Source organism: Diabrotica undecimpunctata, chromosome 1, assembly GCF_040954645.1.
Source record: "Diabrotica undecimpunctata isolate CICGRU chromosome 1, icDiaUnde3, whole genome shotgun sequence".
Taxonomy (NCBI): domain Eukaryota; kingdom Metazoa; phylum Arthropoda; class Insecta; order Coleoptera; family Chrysomelidae; genus Diabrotica; species Diabrotica undecimpunctata.
Genome location: NC_092803.1, coordinates 85884604 through 85900517, shown reverse-complemented (window position 1 = coordinate 85900517; position 15914 = coordinate 85884604). Strand labels below are relative to the sequence as shown.

General features: G+C 35.4%; 1 protein-coding gene across 2 annotated transcripts in view; it reads right to left on the bottom strand.

Annotated features, from left to right (window-relative positions):
* The window catches only part of smo (smoothened, frizzled class receptor), a 150057-nt gene extending 147699 nt beyond the window's left edge, over positions 1-2358 (bottom strand). Inside the window, exon 1 of one of the 2 annotated variants that reach the window (XM_072544843.1) lies at positions 1096-2358. In XM_072544843.1, coding sequence (XP_072400944.1) covers positions 1096-2167 — 1072 coding nt within the window. In that variant the 5' untranslated portion in view covers positions 2168-2358. The remainder of the gene's footprint in view (positions 1-1095) is intronic. The other variant, XM_072544837.1, reaches the window with a different exon arrangement.
* Positions 2359-15914: the final 13556 nt, after the last annotated feature.

Below are 15914 nucleotides of genomic sequence, written 5' to 3'. Positions count from 1 at the left end.
GGGGAAATGTCAAGACATGTTTTGTCTTGAGTTTTTGTTAGATAATAAATTAAGCACCATTTTTTTAATAGCCCCAAAAATACATGGCACATAATTTATAGTTAATTATTAATCTTTAATGGAGGCGAATAGAGATAGTTCCTTTGAATAAATTTTTCTCCCGCAGAATTATAAAATATGGTTGACAATGATTATAAGATGTTAAATTAGTTTGTGGTGATGGCATTAACATTATAAATATAGATATTTTGGATTAAATCTATTTTCAATTATTAGATAACACATTGTTGGTCAGAGAGGATGTTCATGAGAATAAAGAACATAAATTAATTGAAACTTTAATATCAAACAAAAAAAATTGGGAGTTTACTTAATGATAAATAAGTTCAAGTAAAACCAGAGTTAATAAGAAGTATTATTCATAGTATTACATCCAATGAACAACTGGAAGCATTACAGATATTGATGGCTCCTATATGACCAACCTTGGCTGGCATTGAGAAACAGCATATTCAATGTACATCTTTTAAAAAGTTTTCATAACTTACCAAAGAATAAAAATATGCCATACCAAAGACGTCTATACAAGATGAAAAAATCAAATATAAAAAAAAAGTAAAATATGTACTTGCAAAATCAAACTGAAGAATCAAATAGAATTGCACTAAATCTTTTGTATCCAATGTGAAGTTTTAAATGACTTTTAATTTAATGTTGTTTTTATTTTCAAATAAGAACTTTCACTTCCTAGAGCATCTTCATTAGCATTTCGTCAATTTTGGCCAATCTAACAATCTGTTAAGAATGTCATAAACATAAAATTGTGTACATTTCACTACATTACACAAGGACAAACAGTTTAAAATTTTTAAAAGGCGAAGCTACATTATGGTTGGCATCAGGAGAGAGAATGGTGATTCTATTCTATTCCATTCACTTAAATTGGCTATCCTATTCTATGTCTACATTTTACATGCTATATTAAAGATTAGAGGAAAACAATGATAACAAAGCATCACATATGTATAATCTTCTGAGATCAAAATTTCCTTAAAACTACTATTGATCAAATTTCTGTATAAAAAAATCACTTACCTAAAGCTTGAAGCGAGTTCATATGCCATGAATAGCCAAAAATCACAAACCACACCAATCCAGCTATCATAAAATAGTAAACCATGACAAAAACAACTACACAAGACAAATTTTCAGTGGCACTGGGTTCAGATTTCCTCAAGGTTCCTTCTTTCTTGCAAATAATATCTTCCCTAGTTTCACTGCCTAAAAACTGAACTAGCCAACCCCCATAGGAAATGCAGAAGCAGACATTCACATAAAATATGGCTAGAGCAGGGTATTTGTTGGCAGTTTTCCAGTCTATGACAAAAGTTGTAATTGTAAAAATATTACAAAGGATGCTTAGCAAGGCACAATAAGCTATTAATTTGTGTATTTGATAATGTTCATGTTCTGTGTATAGTGAATCCTTACATTTTAAACCACAGCCCTCTATATTAGGGTACCACCATTCCTGTTTGTCTGTCTTCACCAAGGGATCCATACAAAAGCCAGTTGTGTTGAATTTCACTTCATGTATATCATTTTTGCATTTTGTAGGAAACAAGCGTTCATCCTCACAGTTTAAAAACTCAGGAAAAACTGAGTTATTATATAATATCTTACAAGGCTCTAAAGTTATTTTACACATTTCATATGAAGGCAAATCTACCTTATCATTTTCACACTTGGGCATATAAAGTGAACATAAAAAAGGCTGTATAACAGCCCAACATTTAGGAATAAATCGCAAGTACTTATAAAGCTGTAGTTTTTCTTGAACTTTCTCTTGACTTTTTAGGTTTGTTAAATCCAAAGTTGTACGATGATATGGAAGTTTGGCCCCCATGCAAGTGGTGTAGTTCAATGTTTGGCATTTCGCAGGTCTCTGACAATAGGGAAGATTCAAATCATACAATTTAAATCTGGCATTCTCCTTAGTTTTCTTTACCTCCTTATGGTGAATATATCCTGAAAAATTTTGATTCTGATACGGCGGTGTCTCAGTTTCAAAAGTGTCGTAAAAAGAGGGATCTTCTGGGTACTTCCTGTGAATGATATTTGAATTAACCAATTTTAAACATAGGAATAATATAAATGTTATCTTCATTCTGAAGATGAACTCAACGTTATCTGAAATCACTAAACAACTTGATAAACTGTACACAGCTCATGTCAATAACAACATTTAAAAAAAATGCGGATAAAAGAAAACAATAAAACATAAATACTCGGAAAATTAACTTTTTGGGTAATAACTAGTAATAAGTATATAGAACGTTCCGGTTAAGTTAGCTACAAATGAAACGTCAAATTTGCGTTTGCGGTATTGCCATGTCTTTATTATGTATATGTTTTATGGCTCAAATATGCTTTGAAAAAATACATTATTTTTATTGTATTATTTTATGAAATCTGGTATTTTTTATTTATTTTTTTCTAATTTTGCTAAAAATGCTAATTTTTGTTTTACTTAGCCTGGAAAAATTAAAAAAAAAGGCCAAAATTTTCTGTTTTTTTTTTATTACGGAAACGTAGAAAAAGTGTAACTATTAAAAAAAATTGGTTATAAAAAGTAGGAAATCGAAAATTAGAAAGAGAAAAATGTTATCAAAATACGAAATAGCCTTAGTTACATAAAATGCATAAACCAATTTTAAATACCAATTATTTTTTCACTGTTAAATTATCATTGAGCAAAAAGACAAAAGAGGGAATCTAATCGTTATGAAAAGGCGACCAAAAAAGTGGCCTCTGATGGCCGACATATCCGGAAATGCGAATGCGGCAAATTTAAATTTTCCGACACTTATTAACAGTAGCTATAAAATAGTTTTCAGAATGTGTCTTAGACGAGAAAATTTTAATTAAATATTAACGATAACAGTCTAAAATGTGAAACAATTGTTAAAAAACTTCAATATAAATAAGATTTCATGTGACAGTTGGGACAAATAATAACATAACCCAACTAAATTTGATTTCTTAAACAAGGAAAGACTCTCTTTCCTTGTTTAATTTGGCCTCTCAAGATGGCACTTCCTGTCTAACAATATTTTTGCCCCCACTACCTTTACATTCCCTCTTTTGTCTTTTTGCTCGATGATTTTTTGATAACAAAATAAAACCTAACCTAAACCAATCCAATCACATTTAAAAACGGGATGTGGCACTCCTGAAGTGACCGAGGAAGGAAAGTCTACGCTACGCACGAAGCGATGGTTTTTAATTCAATTCAATTCCTTTCGATTCGATAGGATTCGGATTTGGAATGGGATTCGAATTATATTATTTTATTTTATAAGAAACGCGCATGGGACTGGGTTCACTATTTCTCCACGTCGTGTATGGTCGCGCGATCTCTCGTTACATTGCGTTTCCGTTTCATTGCGTTTCTTTTGTTTTTTTTTTCAGTCCTAGGTAGATTTGATAGATTAGCGGATAAATTTGGCAATAGTGTCAAAACCTTTAAAACAATAGTTGCCAGATTGCAAGATAGTAACAAAGTAAAAATATATATATAAATCATTACAGTAGAATTTAACTTGTTATTCACATTCTAACTATAGCATTTATATATTATTTTCTCGTTAGTTTACTTTTTGTTTTCCATGTTTAATTAAATTAATTAATATTATATCGCATGCTGTTTTGTGATTTATTAAAACGACATGGCAACACTCCCAAATACAAAAATTTCCTTCATTTATAGCTAACTTAACGGGAACGTTCTCTATACTTTTATCTCTTTTTCCTTTTGGTATACTCTATGTACCAAGTCTGGCTGGACCACCCAAGTGCGAAAGCCCCCCACATTGTTAAGATGTTTAAGAATTCATGAGTGATAGTGTGATCCATAGAATTTGAAAAGAACAGATAAAAGTGAAACTAGTTCTTCAATGAATATTATAATACCAATAATTTAGAATAAAACGGTTTTTTTATTAGATACTTAATTTACATCCTCTTCTACAATTACATATACTTTCATATTTAGTCTGTTTTTGATGTAAAATAATATCTGTGATAATACGTACAATATAGTTTCAACAAAAAAATCTTGTGTCATACACACTACTATACTTATATCCATGGTACAATACTTATATCCCCTTAACATGCAGCCATTGCTGCTGTTACTCGCGTTGCCCACTGTACTGATCAAAATAATTCCATGGCAGCATTTAAGGCAAATGACTGTTTACATACAGCTACCACAGTGCTGCATCAGTGTACCATCAGCAATGGAGGGCGTAGAAATTACTGCGGCTACAGCTCGGTGTGTTTTAGGTTTACAAAATTATCTTAACGTTTTAAAAATAAATGAGGTAGAAAAAAAAACGTCGATGTCGAAAAAGTCTTTTATTTGGATAATAATCTGAAAATGGTTTCAAACATTTTTTTTTTTCAGAGAAAATATGACAAACTTTTTCAATGAACTGACTTGTGTGGAATCCGGAGAATTTTTTAACTTTTGCAGAATGTCACGCATAGATTTTGAATTTTTGCTTCAGAAAATTAAGCCCATAAAAACAGACTAAAGTAAAAATTCCAAAACCACCAAAAATGCGTTTGGTAATAACATACGATATTTCGCCACTGGGAACTGTTACCGTTTGAATTATTTATTTAAAGAATTATCACCAGCAATTTCGCTGATTGTGCCGGAAGTTTGTAAAGCAATTAATATCGTTTTAAAGGACCAAATTTAAATTTAAAGGACAAACCGCATCGGGTACATTGTACTTTTTTTCGTGGTCTTTATGTGAAGAATCCCACAACTATCACTCACTAGCATATAGGTCTCAAAACTTCAGCACTTGGTCATTACTCCACTCAGCCATATTTAACGAAAAATTTACCAAACAATAAACAAAAAGTCCGTGAACCGACAAGACAGCGAGCAGCATGTAAACAGTCACTGTCACTTGCACTGCAAGTCCTTTGATTTCCGCCAAAAAAACCGCAAACGAAGGGACCGTACGACAGCGACAATGGCATGAGTAATGGCAGCGAGTGCGCGAGGGACGTAGCTCACGACCTCGGAAGTGAGCTGCATGTAAAGGAGGTATTGTCATCCGGGTGCCTTAGTCGTGGACTAATACGCACCCCGATGCCCATCGTCCCGCCTTAAAACATCTTTCGATTTTTCTACTGGTCGAGAGATTTGAAAATGCCATATAGAAATATATAAATATGCGACATTTTCTACTCTCGGTCCCTTTTTTATTCTACCGCGAACTTCCGAAGTGAACGGACGTACCTAGTAGTGCTTTTGGTGTTTTAGGTTTTCAGATAGCAACGGTATCCCTACAGCACAGGGTCAGAAGGCAGCCATAGGCAAAACCGTTGTTTTGACCGCTTGGGACGCCACGTGCTGATAACGCACCGATAAGGTTTCGATAACAAGGAGCAAAGAACAAATCATAAATAGAGGAAAATAACCGCGTGGTGCCCACGTGGTTATACAAGGAATTAGTAACCACTGGGAGAGCTCAGTGTTTCGGCGGGTTAGTAGTTTATTTTCTCATTCGGAGATTCTGTCGGTCACGGTGTATGCTTAGTAGGTGGTTTCATTAAGAAAAGGCCACCTACAGACGCTGTTGCCGGGGCTGCCAGCTTCCGTTTGAGAACGTAGACCTGCTATACTGTCCAAATCTCCCTTCTATCCCTGAAGATACTAAATAATAAACACAGGAATTTACAACGAGGGACCGCTAGATCAATATTAGTGTCAGTATAGTCCGGCTATCGGCTTCCTGGGTGACTCGATTACATCGGATCACCTACCCTGGCTGGTTAAAGAACAGATATTTAACCCTCCACCTCCTAACCTTCCCAATATGATAAGATACTACAAACACGTCAACTGGGAACTCTTCAAAACCTACCTATCTGGTAATACTCCTGCGTTAGGCAACTTAACACACCCTGATGATATCGATCATGGTATCACGGTTATTTCCGACCTGATAAATCAAGCAATTGATCTGTCAGTCCCTAACAGGGTCATCAACCCTAGAAAACCACCTCTACCACAATTTATCATCGATAAAATCAAACAAAAGAAACGACTTCTTCGTCAGTTTCAACGTACCCGCAACCCCCTGGTCAAAACAGAATATAATCGCCTATCTGCGGTAATCAAACTGCAGGTTAACAATCTGCAGGCCAGTCAATGTATTGCAGCTACCTCCAGTCTTGATTATCGTGAGGGAGGTAAATTCTGGCACAAACTCAAATGCCTAACCAAACAGAAAACCAACAATCCTTCTCACCTCGTGGTGAACAACCAAATCATAAACACAAATCAACACAAGGCCGACGCCTTCAAAATCCATCTACAAAATATCCTAATCTTCCCAAACGATCCTAGATTTGATCTCGCCTTCCGTACGGAGACCGAGAGAGACATAACACGACTGCTCGGTGTCCCCTTCGATCCACAGGCACCCCATGATCATCTTATCATGTCGCCTATGGATCAACAAACCTTCACAAAATTTTGCCAAATCGACAAATCGAACACACCAGGACCTGACAAAATTGCCAGGAACTGCGTGAAACACCTCCCACCGAGCGTCACTCTATACCTGACGAACATAATAAATGCGACTCTCAAACTCTGCTACTTTCCATCCCCATGGAAAGTAGCCAATACAATCATGCTCTTAAAGAAGAACAAACCACGTACCGATCTAAACTCTTACAGGCCGATATCTCTCCTTAATGTCTTGGCTAAGGTCTTCGAGAGGATTCTCAAGGAAAGACTCGTAGACTTTACCAGAGAACACAATGTCATCCCACCATTCCAATTCGGCTTTAGAGAAGGGTACTCTACCAAAACGGCATTGACAGAAATCGTCACACACATCACACAAAGTCTGAACGATGGAAAAGTTTCACTAGGCATTTTCTTCGATGTTCAAAAAGCCTTTGACCAAATCTGGCATGTGGAACTGGTCAAGAAACTACTGAACATCGGCCTACTACTCTCATTCGTCAGACTTATCCATTTATATGTCTCCCATCGTCGAGTTACGGTAAAGGAGCGGGGTCATTTCTCTGAATATTTTACTCCCACAGCGGGAGTACCTCAGGGTTCCGTGTTGGCACCAATACTATACATCATATACAACAGCGACTTCCCTAATCCCCGATATACAAGAACAACCACTTTGGACAGACAACACAGCTCTTGTAACAACAACACAGAGCGTTGATACTACACTTGGGTTTGCTCAAAATCACCTTAACCTGGTCGACAGGTGGTGTCGGAGATGGAGAGTAACATCCAACCCAGACAAAACACAAATGATTCTCTTCAGACATCCGAAGCACAGCCGATCTATCACACCCATAATCTGAGCAAGGCACAACTTAAGACTTTGAGGGGACCGACTACAGCTCCGCAACCAGATCGAATACCTCGGTGTGGTGTTTATCCAAACACTGAACTGGACGGCCGATCTGGACAAAGCCTGTAACAAGGCTAGGAGCCGACTTGGACTACTCAATGCTCTTTGTGGTAAATTCGAAAGAACACACACACGCTCACTCATACACACATACCATACATTTATCAGGCCGGTCATCGAGTATAGATCCAATATCTATACTATGTTGCCCGATCACAACACAAAAAGATTGCTTGCTTTGGAGAGGAGAATCCTGCGTAGAGCAAACTACAAGCGACGCGACTACCCATCCGCCCTAATACATCACCTGTCGAATATCCAGCCCATCAATGAGAGGCTCTCCTCTCTGAGCAGGAGTTACACTATCAGCACCATCCGGGGCCAAAATCTCAGAGCCCAAAGCATCCTGAAAACTACCTGCTCATCCATCGGCAATGTATTCAGAAGAAGACCTAAACCCAAACTCCCTTTCCTAGCCACTATTTTACTGGCTCTCGCCAGCAACGGACTCCCTGATGAATACATTGATATACAGGAGGCAACTCATCTCTACTACCGCCATCGCCACTAACACTAAATGCTCACTTCGAGCTTACTCTAGACAGGGGGGGGATCGGTTTTCTGTGGTTTCCCGATCCCATTGCACAACGATACCTGTCTATTTGTTAAGGTACCAGCCACAGCTGCCCTCTCGCGCCGCGTTCACATAGATATCAATTTAAAAATAATAAAAAATACATAAATTCAAAATTCACATATATACTAATTTATTTTTTAGATCAATAAAATTCTGAAAAGAACCGTTTTAACATTGCCTTTCACCTCTGATTGTCCAGGCGCTCCTCCGTCGACCAGGTCACCACAACCAAACACCAGGGATCCACGAACACCAAAACCAGTGCCAAAACCAAACAAAAACAAACCACGTCCTGAAGAGGCAAAAGCCTAAAGCAGGACATCAAAAATACCCAAAAGACGAAGACACCCGACAATACGACAACCCGAAACAATGAGACGCACTCTCGGCCCATACATAGAGCAGTGAGTATTCGAAGCGTTCGGAAGTGTTTTTAGGTGAGCGAGCGTACCCTACAACGCAGGGTAAGACGGCAGCCATAGGCAAAGCCCACGGTTCGTAGACTTAATACGGTTGCCTCTTCCGCCTAACCAATGAACATTAAGCCCGAAACTGTACTCTCGTGACGTAATTCTTCCCCTTCAACCAATCAACACTGCAATCGACCTGCTCTCTACATTGAGTTTGAATCTCGAATAAATGGGTTTTGTATTCTTGTGTACTCTGGTGATGTAACTCAAGCATCCCCACCCCCGTCGTAAGAGGCAACCGTAGTAAGTCTACGAACCGTGGGCAAAGCCGTAGTTCTGACCGCTTGGGACGCCACGTGGCCTAAAACAAGACGAAACAAAGAGAACAAATGATTCCAGTGAATTTTATTTATTTATTTCAACGGTAAAACCATTGTTTAAATAGGACTAGTTAGACAATCCTTATGGAACAAATTTTAAATTTTAAAAACTATTAACAGAAACTTAAGTTTCTGCAGTATTCTACTCGAGTATATTTTTAGCTGTCTGTTAACTAATGCAAACCTGTACACGGATGCCAGATGGTGAAGAAAATATAAGACTTAAATAAAATGCTTATTGTTATTATCGTTGTATGCGTCTTGTGAAAGATAATTTAACTATTTCGAGCGAATATTTCAAATTGTTTTTATACTTTGGGACTTGCTAAATCTAAATCGGTCAGTAACCTATTTAAACGAAGTAAGTAAATGCTGCCTTTTTTTTGAATTTTTATTAGTTTACTAGATATTTAATTTGGTTATATGATTTGTTAGAAAAGGATTAAATATTTAATTGAAATAGACTCGATTGCTATCGTCTTAGAACACTCATGCGGAGGTTTATTTTTTAAGTCAAGACTTAAGTTTTATCATTGTTTAAAAAAAAATCTTTTACAAAGTATAAATAGTACCCTTCATTTTATTTATTTATGTATTTTATAATATAAAGATCATTTTTGTATTTCTGTTTACATAAATGAGAATGTTTTTTTCAATTAACTCGCCCGATCTGAACTATTTATTAATGAAATAATTTTAAATTACAAAGTGATATATATTGCAAAAATTAAATTCGCATTATTTTAATAGTTATATAACACTTATTAAAATTCTAATATCTACACATAGACAATATTAACAAAATAATAATTCAAGGTAAAAAAAACAAAACAAAATTGTTTACATTAATACCTAGTTATAGAAATTGATTGTAACATTGTTTTCATTAACTAAAATAAGCTATGTATGAGTTGGATATATGTATGAACCAGCAATACTAGTTTAAAAATATTAGATCGATATTTAACTACAATGGTATCAAGTCCAACAAACGTTATGCTAGCAAAGGGTTCAAGAAAAACTGCAGCAGAAAACTGAGTTTGTGGCTTTGCTGCAGTTTGTACAGATTTTGTCCTAATCTTAACCAGTCTCTTTGTTAGTGCTGTTATGCGAGTTTTCAGAAGATTAATCCGTATTCGAGATGCATGTAATCTCCTTTGAAGTGTGTGATAATTATGAAATCTTTTTTTCTTGACCAATGGTAATAACGGCATATCTATAAGCTCATCAACAAAATCGTCAAGTTCAGAATTATCACTGTGCGAAACAGTATTGGCATTGGTTGATGGTTGTTTTGCTATCGAATATGTATGAAAAACGCGTGGTGTCGTTAACGAACCTTCCTCTTCTACCTCACTATATTTTTTTGATATAGCAGTCCTGGGTAAATTTTTTTTTTGAAATCGGGTAGCTCCAGACTTTCCAATGCAGCATTACCTACAACAATATTATTATTAAGACAACTGAAAAAAAAGCAACTTTCTGCACAATATAGTAAAAAAACAATTTAAGTTCTGTATTCAAAATATAAATAATATATATATATATATATATATATATATATATATATATATATATATATATATATATATATATTATATAAGAGTAAGAAAAAAAAAAATTTAGATAGGAAAAAAAAAAGATCCCATAGGACTACCAAAAACAAATTTTTGGTAGTCCTATGGGATCTAGTCTTTCACCCATTCTAAGTAGCTATGTCATGGATAATGTTATCAGTGATTGTATCAACAATTGCTATTTTTTCATTCCTTTTATTAAAAGATATGTAGATGATTTAGTTTTGGCACTTCCTATAATGAAATAGTCAACATTTTCAACAATCATAATCAACATATACAATTTACAGTTGAGGAAGAGGTAGATAATTCTCTAATTCCTTAGACTATTTTTTAAGTCCAGTGCTTTATACAGGTTGGTGAATTGTTTGCAGTCGGTAAGTTTGGTATGGTTGATTCGTAGTCTTCTAATATTTGATGCTTCTCTTTTAGTTATGAAGTCTAGGGAGAGATGACCAATAAAAGATTGAAGTTTATGAAAAGTTGTTTTGCTCTTTTGCTATAAGTTTTGTCAGGTATCCTCTACTGACTTTTTAAAAACGAATTTCGAGATTCGTTAGCTAGTTGAATTGGGGTGACTTCAGTCACCCCATGGTTGGTAGCTTCTTTGGCAAAATTATCTGCTGTTTTATTACCAGTAATTCCCGTGTGAGAAGGCAGCCATATGAGAGAGACTTACATCGTAAGCAGAGAGATTTTGGTATATGTCATAAATGTTTTGAACTAATAGGTGGTCAGTGAAAATTGTATTGACTAAATGGAAATATAAAAGTTAATCTGAACAAATGGCAATATGTCTGTTTTGATGGGAGATGCATTTAAAAGCCAACAGAATACTATATAGTTCACCTGTGCAAACTTTGAATATTAAGGGTAACCGAGATGCACTTACAAGTTCATGTTCAGTGGTTACTGCACAACCAATACCAGTGGTAGTTTTAGAAGCATCTGTATAGAAAATTAAATTCTAAAAATTCTTTCTTTATAAGAAGGTTAGAAGATTCAAGTTTGTTAAAAATGGTGAGTGAGGTATATATTGAAGGGAGATCTTTAGCCCAGAGGGGAAGTAAAGGTAGAGGAAATGAACTAGTCAGAAAAAGATTAATATTTTTAAGTAGTAGACAAATTAATTGAGGTATAGGTTTTATAATAAGGTGTTGGTTATTGTTAGTGGAAGAAGACGCCATTGTGGCAATTAGGGAATGAACGGGATCAAATGGATTTACGGATGTTGATGCAGCATACGAAAGTAGAAGTGATTATCGTCTTAGGGTAGGAGAAAGTTTATTAGATTCACGGTATACACTCTCAATAGGACTAAAGCGAAAAGCGCTCAGACCTAGAAGTAGTTTTATCGGCACCCCATTGAAGATGACTGAGGGTTTTAAAAATGGTCAACCTTTTAAAACAATTGATTTTAAGTTCAGAGATTTGATTCTTTAAATTTAATTTGGAGTCAAACATAAAACCGAGAATTTTACATTAATGAACAACAGAAAGTAGAGAATTGTTAAATAAAATTTGGGGTAAGGGAGTGGAAATCCTTCTGGAAAATTTTACTAATTTGATTTTGCTCTCAGTGAGTGATAATCCTAGTTCGTTAGATCTATCTTGAAGGAGATTTACTACACTTTGTATAAGTTTATATGAGGTTGGGACAGATTTAACATGGCAGTAAATGATTAGGTCATCAGCGTATTGAACATATTTGATGGGAGGCAAATTCCGTTGATTGCAAGAATGAATAGAGTTAAACTTAACACGTTAAGCACGGGTGTACTAAGTAAAAAAAGTTCCGCATGGACGGGAGTTTTTTTTTTATTTTTTGTTAAATAGAATGCTCAATATGTATAACTGACATATAGTTCAGTTCTAATATTGCAAAATTTTACGTATTTTTTTATCATTTTTCTCGTGACATCACATTAATGTCTCGCCGTCTTTCCGAATATATCGGCATACAGAGACGGCGAGACATGAATGTGATGTCACCCTTTGCGCATGTCAACAAGTTGGTTTGTGTTTCTGATTTCATTGACTACGCACATTTCATCATACTAAGTCGAAACATCAAGAGAGCAGCATGGCTAACGGTGATAATGAACAAGAGCAACGTAGGCTGCAAACATTGTGGGATGAATTGTTATCTGATGAAGACGATAAAATAAGTGAATTTGAGGACGTTTATTTATTCGATGAGTATGTACCTGATAGTAGTGACGCAAACTGTAGTGATGAAGAAATTCCTACAAAACATGCAAAAAAATTTGAAATCACTGAGGCGATCAATGTTGAAAGAGAACTTGCTCCATCCACGTCAGTTGAATGTATCAGTGAACTTACAACTGAACACGACAACAGTATGGTGAGTAAGCTTAGTTCAGATCTTTCTTTTTTGTTGGCGACATTGCTATTATAAATCAATTGAAAAATTTTTGGATCACAGCAGTTATTTTGTTACAGATTGATCAAACTATTGAAGATGTGATAGCTCGAAATAAGTCCGAAGACGCCGATGAAGAAAATAACACTACTCAGGATACTCAAATAGTATGGGGACCCGTTGATGGTACTTCACTAAGAACGTTTGATTTCTCTAGTGTTGATATTGGAATTAAAGCTGAATTCTACGATAGATATGAGCAGACTCCATACGACTTTTTCAAACTATTTATTACAAATGAGATTATTGACCATATGGTGTACCAAACCAATCTTTATGCCGAGCAAGTGTTGAGAGAGAAGCAGAAGCCAAAAGGCCACGTAAAGGAATGGGTTCCCACTGATAACACAGAAATGGAAATATTTCTTGGTGTAATTATTTGGATGGGTTTAGTTCAGCTACCACGTCTAAAAGCTTATTGGAGCACTAATTTTTTATACGCTAACAAGGTAAAAGATCTCATGCCAAGAAACAGATTCGAACAACTCCTTCAAATGTGGCATTTCAACAATAACGAGGATGTGAACTTTGCAAATGATAAACTTAGAAAGTTGACCCCACTGATCAATAAGTTGATAGAAAGATTTTAGTACGTTCTTGTGCCAGGACCAGATGTATGTATTGACGAAACTCTTGTTCCTTTTAGAGGTCGTTTAAAATTTAAACAGTACATTAAAAACAAAAAGAACAAATTTGGAATCAAATTGTACAAACTTTGTACAACTGGTGGATATACCTATAATCTACAAGTGTATTGTGGAACTGATGGTATCAGTAATGCAACAGCGAATGTAGTCATGAGTTTGATGGACAATCTTTTGGACAAAGGTCGAACCCTCCATACGGATAACTACTATACTAGTGTGGATTTAGCATCTAAATTATTGAACAGAAAAACACATCTTGTTGGAACTGTAAGGACGAACAGAAAACTGAACGCGAAAGAAGTTGTGGCAAAAAAACTAAAAAGACATGAAGTATTTGCCCAGGAAAGTGGTACAGGTGTCGTTATGATGAAATGGAAAGATACGAGAGATGTGCTGCTATTGACCACCAAACACACCGATGAGGTAGTGGGAGTGAGACAACGTGGAAAAGAGATAGAAAAACCAAAAGCCATCGCGGATTATAACAAAGCCAAAGCTTATATTGATCTTTCGGATCAATTGAAAGCATACTCGCATTCTCTTAGAAAGAGAACGAAATGGTACCGGAAGTTAGCAATCGAGTTAATTTTAGGTTCTGCTTTAGTGAATGCATACTTGTGTTATAAGGAAATAACGAAAAATAAAATGCAGATTACTGAATTCAGAGAGCATCTTGCCTTGACACTTTTAGATGTAACTCATGAGCTTGTATCGGCCAAGAACATCCAAAATGATGAGCGTCATGTATTACAAGAGCACGCTAAAGGTCGATGTGTTGTGTGCTATGCTTTAAAAAAAGAAACTTTAGGACGGCAAGAAGCACAAAGCAAAACTCCAAGAACGAAATGGCAGTGCACATCTTGTAAAAAGAGTTTTTGTGTTCCATGTTTTTTTGAAACGCATTCTGCTACAAAATCAAAGTAATGCGATTTTTTTTTTCATTTATATAAAACTATGTCTTTATTTTGTAACTGAGTTTTTGCTAATAAATGTTTTGTTTACTTTATATGCATTTTATTTTTGAAATACAATATCTCCTCATTGATGACACTCAGTTGACTGTAAGTACTGAATGTGTCTAAAAATTCCAGACCGGTTCACATTGACATTAGATGTTTCTATAGACGGCTATTTATCGCCTCCCATAAATTTATCATTATCGTGTGACTTTACAGTGAGCCACGCCGTCTTATTTTCTGTTTGACATGAGACGTCTATTGGTGTCACGCCGGTCTAAGTTTACCGGACAGTGAGACATTGCGTTGATGTCTCACCGTGCTTAACGTGTTAATGCAGATTCTAAAGGGACAACTTAATTTTGAGGAAGAGGTTGAAAAAGTTTATCCTTGGCAAGGACTTTAAAGATTCTTCCAATTAGATAGTTTTTTACAAATGAAAATATTTAAATTATAGTGGGAGATTTTGTCAATGATTGCTTTTCTGGAGATTGAATAAAATGCCCCTTCAACGTTAAATATAGCTGCTACGACATCTTGTTGATTATAGATTGCTTAAGAAATGTGTGTTTGAAAAATAAAAAGGTTATCAATAGTAGACCAATTACGTTGGAAACCGGATTGAGCGCCGGGAATAATATTATACTGTTTAACGAACCAAGTGAGTATTTTATTGATCATTGTTTCAAGAAATTTGCAGGTAATACAAGTAAGAGAAATCAGAAGAAAGATATTCGAGTTATAGAGAGTTGGTCAGGTTTTTTAATTAGAATGATTATAGAATTGCGTCAAACATCTGGGAATTTTTGTGTTTTCCAGATAAGGTTATAAATTTCGAGAAGTTTGGAGAGAGATGTATTAGGGAGATTTCTAAAAAATATATAAGGGATATCATCGGGATCATCAGCAGATTTTGTACATGAAAACAAGGTAAATTTTAGTTTATTTAGGGTAAACGAGGCGTTCATAAACGTGACATCGTGTGGAGTTGACGAGATGGTGGAGAAAGATTGAGTGCGTAAAAACTGGGAGTAAAAGCCATATTACTTTTATTGAATCTGTCTTCAACCCAATTAGCGAGTGTGTCGGAAATGAATTGACTGTCAGAGATAACTGTGTTGTTGAAGATGATAGGAGAAATAGTTAGGATGTAGGAATGAAGGATGAATAAATTCATAGGATGAAGGTTAGTTTCATTGCCTTGGATTTGTGAAACAGTTTTTTTTATAAATGAGTAGAGTTTTCATTGTGTGTTAGGGTGGAAGTGTAATTTTGCCAAGAGGATGTTTTGCTTTGTTTAATAAGGAATTTGGCTTTAGCTTTAAGTTGTTTGTGTATTAGAAGGTTTTCCTGGGTTTTGTTTCACCGATATTTATTTAAAGCAATCTT